The 9925-nt window shown below is 63.1% G+C and overlaps 1 protein-coding gene across 1 annotated transcript; it reads left to right on the top strand.

Annotated features, from left to right (window-relative positions):
- Nucleotides 1-2246: 2246 nt before the first annotated feature.
- Nucleotides 2247-3841, top strand: GRIFIN (galectin-related inter-fiber protein). Its single transcript, XM_007467416.1, has 5 exons — nt 2247-2265; nt 2508-2587; nt 2688-2847; nt 3367-3533; nt 3679-3841. Exons 1-5 carry the CDS (start codon nt 2254-2256, stop codon nt 3692-3694), a joined length of 435 nt encoding a protein of 144 aa, XP_007467478.1. The 5' UTR covers nt 2247-2253; the 3' UTR covers nt 3695-3841.
- Nucleotides 3842-9925: the final 6084 nt, after the last annotated feature.

The raw sequence follows: 9925 nt of genomic DNA, 5'->3' as shown, positions 1-9925 counted from the left end.
CCCCCCCGCCCCCGCCAGGCCCTTCTGGGCCCTTGGCCGTCCCCACTGCTGAGAGCTTCGGTTGCTCCTGGCTCCCACCCCATGTAGAGAGGTTCCAAAGCCACAGCCAGGGGGTGGTGAGACCACAGCCCTGGCCAGGTGTAGGCTCACGCCAGGCACAGGTGTCACGGGGTGGGCGGTAGGCCTAGAGCTGCGTCATCGCAGTTGGGCTTTCTGAGGTCTCCAGGCTGGAGTGAACAGGCAGGCTCACACCCCGGCCCCCCCTCAGGCCCAGTGGGTTACCTCAACACAGCCCCCATTGTCCCCCATTGATTGGAAGGCTGAGGCTTAGAGCGGGACAGGCCTGCCCAAATCAGGGGTCCTCAGGCTCCTCCCCCCAGGCCAGGGCCTTCCCCCGATGCCCAGCTAGGGCTGCAGGCCACTGACTCCCAAGGACTCTCCACCAGAACCCCTGCTGACCTCAAAGCCAGGAGACCACAGCCCAGGTTGCTGCACCCAGCCAGGTCTGTGGCCACCCCGGGCCACCCTCCCCTGCCCAGCAGACAGGCACGGGGAACAGAACTGTCTCGTGCAGCTGGGAAGACTGCAGCCCAGAGGCTACTAGCTCCAGGTCGCCCAGCCGGTTGGAAGCCCGCTCTGCTCCCCTGACTGTGTGCTCTGCCCCTCACTGGGCCCTGGGCACCGGCCAGTGCTGTACCCAGAGTCCAGGATCCACGTCCCCACCTAGCAGCACGGGAGACGGTACAGGGACGCGCAGAGGCAGCAAGGGGCCTCACCCTCCTGCTGGGCCACTGTGGCAGGGGCTCCCCTCTCTGTGATCCTTGGGGGGAGGCAGGGGGGAGGGGTCTGCAGCCTTCAGTCCCCAGGACGGCCACGCTGGGTTGGGACAGGGATGTGCATGCAGGCAGGCTGGTGTCGGAGGCAGGAAGCCATAGCAGGCAGCCTCGCCTCCGCTGCCCAGGGCTGCCCCCTGCAGGCCCGGCCAGCCCTGTCCCGTGCCTGCCGGGGAGGACGAAACTGCCCTTCCCGGCCTTGGCCTTCGCATCACCCCCCCTCATCAAAAATGACAGGCACACGCCTGTCACCAGCACAGGTGGAGAGGCCGGGCGGGACGCACCAGGGGCTGGAGGGAAGAATGGCCCGAGGGGAGTGGTGGGGTTACGCAGGGCTGGCAATCCTGGCCGAGCACCCCTCAGGCCCCGGGGGGCAGATGCATGCCCACCCCGCCGAGGCTCGCTGGGCAGGGAAAGGGCAGTGGCACCTGCAGCGCACGCGCCTCCCTCAGACGTGACGCCTCCCATGGCCGCGGGCGCACTGTCGCACACACTGCGTTTCCCCAGCCGCCCGGTCCCACGCTCACCACCCCCACGCCCCCCCTCCCCCGTCACCTGCACCCTTACACACTCACCCACCTGCTCACCGCACACGCTTGCCGCGCACAGCAGCCCCGGTGCTCCCCGAGCCCGCCCCGGCTCCTCTCTGGGTTGGTCCCCCGGACAGTCCAGCCAAGAGGCCCCCACGGCTGCCCCCAAAGCCTGGGGAGACTCTGCCTGTCTCGGCTACACGCTCCCCGAGGGCCCCAGCCTGGCCCCCTCCCCCGCGCCGGGGCCCAGGAGCCAGGCAGGAGTGGAGAGGGGCTGTGGGAAAGGCCCTCCCCCGTCTTGTCCACCCGCCAGCGTCCTGGAATGCGCTGACCGCAGCGGCCCAGCCTAATCCCAGCTCTGCCCCTTGGGGCCAGCTGAGCCTCTGGAGCAGGGCAGCAGGGGGAGGCTGGGCTGCGCTGGGCCGGGGCCACAGGCTGGAGGCACCAGGTGGTCTGACGGCCCCGAAGGCCGGGCAGGCCTGGTAGGCGTGCCCCGGCCCCCGGCCCTCCTCGCTTGACCACATGGGAGGGTGTGGGTCCCTGAGATCCTGGAGGCGGGTTGGGGCGCTGCCTCGGCCACGCCCTTCCCGCAAGAATGGGGGAGAAGCTGCTTTCCCAGGTGCCTGAAGGATCCTAAGAAGCGAGGTGAACTTTGAGAGGCAGACAGGCCCCGAGGCAATGGGGGTGGGGAGGGGGCCACCCTGTCCCTGGAGCTTGAATGGAGGACCTGCTGGTGGGGGAGGGCGAGAGGCTGAGGACGGAGGGAGAGGTGGGGGCAGGGAGAGGCACAGTGACCTCATCAGCCACCCCCGGGGTGCGGCTCCGAGCCCCCGCCCAGCCCGGCCGCCTATATCCCCAGGCTCGCGCTGCTCCCAGCAGAAGCTGGAGAGATGGCACTGCAGGTGGGTGAGACCTGGACTTGGGGAGAAGGGAGCAGGGCCAGCGGGGAGGGTCCCCCAGTCAGCTGTGCTCCTCCCCCACAGAGCTGCCCTCCCACGAGACCCCCAGGCTGAGAGGGAATGCTGCTCAGAGGGCCAGGGTCCGGGCAAAGTGCGTGCACTTTGGGGGACGCCTGGGCAAGTGGGGTACCGGAGGGGGAGGATGCCACAGACACAGGGCCCTCTGTCCCCTCTTTTGCCTGCAGTTTGAAGCCTTCTATGCAGGGGGCCTGGCCCCGGGCTGGAACCTGCTAGTCCAGGGACACTCTGACTCTGGAGAGGACAAGTAAGGGACATCGCCCTCCCCAGGGTCCCCTCCTTGGCCTTGGGTGGGTGACTGCTCAGCCGTCAGCGGACGGCTCTCACGAACCTCATGATGCCCCCAGGTTTGAGATCAACTTCCTGTCTGAGACTGGGGACATCGTCTTCCACATCAAGCCCCGGTTCTCCAGTGCCACCATCGTGGCCAACACCTTCCAGGGTGGCCACTGGGGCCAGGAGGAGGTGTCCAATGTCTTTCCGCTGGTGCTCGGGGAGCCCTTTGAGGTGACGGGAGTGGGGCGAGGCCCTTGGGAGGCAGGGGAACCCATGGGGTGGGGTGGGCAAGGCCCTTTGGGGAGGGGCAGGGAGACGGGTGTTGGGGTGCCTGTGGACACATCAGGGCTACCTGCTGCTTTGTGGGAAGGATGCTGTGTAGCATCTAGGGCTCCCTGTATCCCTGGCTTCCAGCAGCACTGCTGTCCCCACCGGGAGCCCCTGGGGGAGGGGGCTTATTAGAGATGCTTACAGGTAAAAGGGCCAGTGCGGGAGTCTCACTGCTGGGTCTGGGGGGTGCAGCAGGATGCCCACCCCCTGGCCGCCAGCCACCCCTCTGAGGAGAGAGGGAGGGACTCCCAGCTGGGGGTTCAGAACTCCCATGGGGTGGGCCTGCATGACGGCGGTTCCACGTGCTCAGGGAACCCTGGGCCCCCCGGCTATGCTTCCTGGACTCAGAGCTCTTGGAGCTCAGTGCAGGAGCAGGTCGCAGGCCCAGTGGGCCGTGGGTCACTGGCCTCCCGCCCACAGATGGAGGTCAGCTCAGATGCGGAGCACTTCCATGTCCACGCCCAGGAGCACAAGGTGCTGCAGTTCTCCCACCGCCACAGGCCACTGGCCGCCATCACCCGGGTGCAGGTGCTGAGCGACCACCGCCTGGCCCAGGTGGAACTGGCCAGGAGAGGCCTGAGCTGGGGGTAATGTTCCCGCCCCGCCCACAGAGCATCTTTATCCCGGGGCCCCATTTGCCTGGGACGGGGCTGTGGGCTTGCCCTGTCCCCATCTGCTGAGTCTCTGCAGGGGTGGGCCTGGAGCTGAGGCGGGTGTCTTGGATGCTTGCAGGGATGTGGGCTACTGAGCTGTGTCCGAAGTCCCAGGATCGAGCCTTGGCCATTGGCCATCCCACGTCCAGTGAAACCCACGCTGGGGAAGCTGGGGGGAGGGCCCTGAGGTTCTGGGCCCCCCCACTCCAGCTCCACCTTCAATAAAATTTAAGCAGGCTGCAGGAGCTTGGCTACTTGGAGAGGGGGATGGGCTGGGGTGGGGTGGGGCCATTCGAAGCAGCCCTGGACACCCTCCCCCAGGCTAGGGGTCAGGGGTCCCTGAGACTTATGTCCTGGGGGTGGTCCAGCCCCTTACCTCACCCCCAGGACACTGAGGGTCTGGGGGGGTGCTGGGATGGACACAGGCTTGTGGGGAGGCCCCTGTCTGGGGGTGGGGAGTGGTGATGAGATCCAAGGAGGGCAGGGCTCCTGGCCATGGGCCAGAAGGTCCCAGCCGGTCTTCACCCAGGACACTCACACCCTCCGGCTCCGCCCTCAGCCCCCAGCCCAGGGCAGTCTACTTCCGGTAGGGTGCACGGAAGGGTCCCTCCTGCAGGTCCTGTCCCTGCCCGCTTCTGTACGTGTGGTGGGGGAGGGAGCCCTGGAGAGTGAGCACAGCTGCGAGTCCCCCAGCCCCTGGCTTCCAAGCCCAGCTCACCCATCCATCTCTCTGTCCATCCCAATTAAAATGGTGACGTCACGGTTTAGGATGAGGCTTAGCCGGTGTTCACCCTTTACAAGCGAATTATTTAAAGGAAAGTCGCAGGTCAGTGATACCACAAACAGAAGGGTGGGGCGCAGAACCGGCTGTCTCCGTCTGAGTTGCAGCTCTGCTGCCCCGATGTGCAACCTTGGCCGAGTTCCTGAACTTCTGGGCACGAAGAGAGCCCTCAAGTCATCGGGAACGGTGAGGCTCCAGGAGCTGATTCAGGAGAACTGCTAGAGAAATGGCTGGCACTCGCCATGACATCACCTGCCGTGGGATTCCTGGCAGGACACAGATCTGCCCCAAGCATCTTGCCCTCTAAGCTTTACAGCTGGGGAAACTGAGGCTGGGTCGGGGAAGAAGTCAGCAGCAGGGTGGGGCCCACGAGGGGAGGGCCCAGCGACCCAGTGCCCTCTGGAGCTAAGGAACCATCCAGGGTGGGCGGCAGCTGAGCAGGGCAGAGGGGAGACGGCGGTGCCCCCGCCCCCAGGTGAGACAATGGTGGCCCCAGACTCCAGCAGTGCAGCTTCCTTCCTGTCTCCGCTCACTTCCCCGTCTGTGTCCGTGGCCCAGCTGGCCCAGGAGCCCCTTCCCGCCCCCTCCCGCAGGAGGCCTGGCCTTTTGTGTCAACCGGGAGGGGCCGGGGGCTGGTGGGCTGGTGGATGGGTAGCCAACCAGGCCCTGGGAAGGACTGGGTTGGCAGGGAAGGGGCGAGGCTTCTCCTGCCCCTGGGGACGCCGAGCCCACCGATGGGGCTTCCCCGCTCGTGGTGCAGGCCCCCTGCTTTGCAACCTGAGCTGGCTACTCACCCTCTCTGGGCCCGGTCTCCCTGCAGACAAAAGGCTCCCCTCCTGGTAAAACTCTGCCTCCCCAGTAGCAACGCAAGGTGGGAGGCGGGGAAGGACAGAACACGCCAGGTTTTATCTTCAGTTTGGGGCGGCTGCTGCTGAGCCTGCGGACAACCTGGGCTCAGAGGCAGACACACTGACTCCGAATTTTGCTGGGCTCCACCCAAGGGCCAGGTCAGCACCATCTCCCAAGAACTTGGCCAGGTATGGAGAGCCACGCTCCTTTTACAGATGTGAAACAGGCTTAGAGAGGTTAAGTGACTTGCCTAGGGTTGCTCAGCAGATGAGGGATGGAGCTCAAATATCCAGATCTGACAGGCTTCAAGCACACACACACACACACACACACACACACACACACACACACACACACACACACACACACACACACACACACACACACCCCATCCCTCGACGTTGGCCCTGAGCTGAGTCAGCTTCGAATCAGCCCTTCTGTGGGGCAAAGCAGACCTCAGGGGCCGCAGACCCACTGCGTCCTTGAGCCTCAGTCTCCCCAGCTATGAAATGGGGTGCAGGCAGCTACGGTCTCAGAAGGTCCTGCTGCAGGGGCTATGCGCCATGTGGTAACCCTTCCGTGACCTCACTGCTCTCAGCACACAGTGGAGGTGCCCTCTGTAACTGTGCCCCGTCTCAGCACCACAGCCCCTTGGACAGGACCATCGGCTCCTCCTTCGGCTCAGAGGACACCTCCTCTGGGAAGCCCTCCTTGACCTCTGCTTCCCTCTACCTCCTGCCCTCATCACACTGCCTCTTCTGGAAGTTGGGGACCAGGTCTCACTCCAGGCCCCCGGCCCCAGCTGCTCCAGAGCACATCTAGCTCTGGAAATGTTTGCTGAACGAGTAAGTGAATAAATGAATGATTGACGTGGACAAAACCACTTAGAGCCTTGAGCAAGTTAGCGATGGCCCTCCCAACAGGGGCTGTGGACCGACAAGGCCTCTGCTGCAGGCTCCCGTCTTGTTTAAGGTGGTCCCCACACTTGGGAGATGAGAACAAACCCAACCCCTCCCCTCCATGCCCGAAGGCCTCGCACCTCCGGCTCCATCTCTCCCCGTTTGTCCGCCTTCTTCCAATCCTGGAACACACTGAGCCGTCTCTGCCCCAGGGCCTTTGCACTGGCACCTCCCCCGGACACTCTTCCCCAGCGCTCAGCCTGGCCAGCTCCTTCTCATTACACAGGCCTCTCTTCTAGATGCTGCCTCCGCAGAGGGACCTCTAGCATCTGGCTGAATTTATCCTCCATCGCTGTTGCATTTGTTCCCAAGAGCAAATCATGGTTCACAGATCTACCTACTCACAGGTTTGCCAGCTGGACAGTCAGCTCCTGGACATGGGCCGGCCGGCCTGTGTGCTCACCATTGGATTTCCCATGCCTGGAACAGAGCCTGGCACACTGGAGGCACCAATAAATATCTATTAAATTAATGGAACCACACCCTGCTTGAACCCTTCTAGGGACAGGCAGCTCACTACCTGCCATAGCAGCCCATTTCCCTGCTGACTGGAAGCAAATTCTCCTCCTCCCCCCATGCATTCCCGTCCCTCCCCTGTGCCATGGCAGAAGCCCCTCGGAAGGAGCCCACACATTCCTTGACACCCTACAGAGATCCAAGGACATCATCAGGGTGCTGTGTTCCAGCAAAAGGAGCTGTAAGAGGTGAACCCAGGCAGCCCCTTCTCCTGGCAAGCCAAATAAAATCTCTCAGAGGACCTGTCCTCCCCTCAGTTCTCTGGGTAGTGTGTATGAGGGGCAGATCCACTGGGCTGGGCCTGTCTGAGGAGTCACAGGTGCCTTGGAGAGAAGGCTTGGGCCTTGGAGAGTTAGGTCTACAGGCTTCCAACACCACCGACTGGCCAAAGGAGCCAGGCTCTCTGATGGTCAAGGAGAGAGTTCAAATGCCCGCGGGGCCACGTGACTAAATGAGGCAGATAGGGCAATAGGGACTGGTGGGGCCTGTGGCTAACGGGAAAGGACTTACCCCATCGTGTTCAGCTCCTTCCAATTACGCACAGGAAAACGTGGGTCCGGAGTGGGCAGATACTCTGATTTTAAAAAAACCTGAAGTTAAGTTGCCGTCTGATAACCTCTGTCTCTAAACACTGGCCACTATGTATACTAAACAAGGTATCAGCCTCCGAGCTGCCCTGGGGGTGACTAGGTCAACACTTTTGCCCTGACTCGTCCCATCAGGACGGGGTTACGGGTCACCCTGGGCGGGGAGCTGCCTTCCTGCCCTCCCTCCGCACGTTCTCAAGGCCTCTCCACCCCGTGAGGAACACACAGACCAGCAGAGGGCGCCAGGCATGGGTTTGCCTCAACCCCAGCTGCAGGTTGCAGAGACCCACTTCCAGGGCCGGGACAGGGTGGGGTCTGCATTCCTGGGCTCAAGGTTTGAGTTCCTGCAGAATGACAGCCTGGGCCCGAGGCCAGATGCTGAGACAGGGAGAATCAGGTCTGGCCAGGCCCTCCCTGTCCTACTGACTGCAGAACCCAGGCCCTGGTCCTGGGTTGAATGATGGACTTGAGCAAATTACAATTCCTCTGAGCCTCAGTTTCCAATTCTGCATAGTGGGTGGGGCCTGCCAAGTGCAGCAGGATGCGGTCAGTGTGACCCCTGGCCCTCCCATGGAGGAGCACAGGGTCGGGCCGGAGCTGCTCCCTGCCAGGGCCCGTGGACGTCTCCAGCCTGGCCTGGCACGGCTGAGGGCTCCTCCCACACCACACCCCAGAATTCCTGTACCTCGGCTCACCTGACTCCTGCTTCTGGCTGAGGAATGGCTGCCACGGCCCCTTTATGGCCACCATGAGCGCGGGGGGCTGCCGGGAGAGGCTGACACTGAGCTCCAAGTGTGTCTCAGCCTGACCCAGGAGGGCTGGGGGCCACCAGGGCAATATGATTAGGGGGCTACAGTGACACCCTTAGTGCGGTTCCTCTCTGCTTAGGGCAGAAGCCGAGCTTGAGTGGCAAAAGCTGTCACCACCTTGGGCCCCCAGGGCAGCTCCCAGGAGGAGGGAAGTGACTCGTAGGTCCCAGTGGTGTGGGTGTTGCCTGTCACTGGGGGCCCTGCAGGGACTCGCCTACAGTGTGAGGGTCCCACAGGGTTGCTGTCTGCAGCAGTGAGGGGAGCAGCCCATGTGCGGCAAGGTCTGCTACATCAGTGAAACAAGAAGGATAGCTGTGTAGGTGCTCAACGTGCACCGACCGTCTCTGGAAGGATTTGGGAAACCTGGTTGCAGGTGACTGGGACCTGCTGGGCTGTAGTAGGCTGAAGCACCCATCTTAAATATTCATTTTTAATTCCCCCCAACATTTTGTCGTGAAAATTTTCAGACACGTGGAAAAGAAATAATTTTCGGCAAACACCCAAGTACCCACTATCTGGAATCAACAGTTAACATTTTGTTCCATGGCTCTATCGCATATGGATCCGTCCTGGATTCGCATACGTTTCAAAGTAAGGGGTGACATCAGCCCTTCACCCCGAATACTTCAGCACGAACATCCTTAACTAAAGTTCACTACTTGTTTAGGGCTCTTCTCTTGTGAAGCCTCAGTTTTGCCTTCTGCAAAATGGGGTAACCACCCATCCCTGTATGCCTGTGGGGGCCCCAGGGCTGCTGGGCAGAGGACACTTGGCCCGTGGAGAGCGGCGAAGCAGGGCAAGGTATTAACACTAGTGAGAGGCTGTGGTCAGACCTGTTGTTCGTCCCAGCTCCCCTCCCCGCCCTGGCTGGGGCCCCTGACCCCCTCAGTCCCCGTGTATCACAGCCTTGGATAAGAGGCGTGTCCCTCCCGAGCTTACCCCCTCCCCACCCCGTGGGCTGGAGCTGTCTTTTCAGCACCAAGAGGCCCTCAGCTCCAGCCGCCTGGGTGAGGGTCCCAGGCAAGGTCAAGCCCCGACCCCAGCCCCATGAGCAGCAGCCCTTCCTTGAAGGGCGTCCCATGGACATCAGCTGACTCATAGGAGGTGGGACTCCTCAAGTGGGCACTGAGCCCACAGCCCTGTCTTCCGGGTCCGCTGGTTCTCCTGTGGGAGGCTGGGCAGCTGCTGGTGTGGGTGCCTGACCCTGGGAAAGTCCACTCTGGCAGGTAGCCCGGCAAGTCCTGGGGGCGTGGCTTGTCCCCATGGGAGGCCCATGGCGGTGGGGTCCTACGGAGAAGGGGGCTCAGCCTCCCATCTGGGTCGCGGCCCAGGTTTTGGGTGGGGGTCACTGCCTCTGTTTTGCAGATGGGGGTCCTGCTGGCCTCACTGCGCTGCAGCCCTCACTGCCCAGCCCCATTTTCAGTGCCCGTGGGTAGGGAGACGAGATGGGAGGACAGTCCCCTCCCCAGACCTCCCTGGCCCTCCGGCAGGGCCTGGGTCCCAGCATTCCTCCCCAGGAGGGGCAAAGCAGCCCAGAGCACCTGGGTGGGGGGCTGAGAAGGCTCCAGGTAGGGGAGAGAACAGCTGGGAGCAGGTAAACTGGGACAGGCAAGGGCCACCCCCCAACCCTCCCCCTGGGGCCCTCCCTCCCGCCTCCTCTGAGGCCCCTCCAGTGGGGCAGGGCCCCATTCCCAGCTTGGGGGGTGGGTAGCGCCTCTGATAGTTGCGTCCTGTTCCCTGGGGGAGGGGCAGCTGTCCTCCAGAGTCTGGGCCACGCTCCCAACCCCCCACACTCTTTTCCCCTCTGTTCCGTCCCCCCCCACTT

The sequence above is a fragment of the Lipotes vexillifer genome, unplaced genomic scaffold (assembly GCF_000442215.2).
Source record: "Lipotes vexillifer unplaced genomic scaffold, Lipotes_vexillifer_v1.1 scaffold1451, whole genome shotgun sequence".
NCBI classification, from domain to species: Eukaryota; Metazoa; Chordata; class Mammalia; order Artiodactyla; family Lipotidae; genus Lipotes; species Lipotes vexillifer.
This window is presented reverse-complemented; position numbering and strand designations above follow the sequence as displayed.

Excerpts from the sequence above, each read along its gene's own strand:
- GRIFIN (XM_007467416.1), top strand. Across the intron at positions 2,588-2,687 it reads TCTGACTCTGGAGAGGACAA|GTTTGAGATCAACTTCCTGT; the intron begins GTAAGGGACATC and ends TGATGCCCCCAG. Across the intron at positions 2,848-3,366 it reads TGCTCGGGGAGCCCTTTGAG|ATGGAGGTCAGCTCAGATGC; the intron begins GTGACGGGAGTG and ends TCCCGCCCACAG.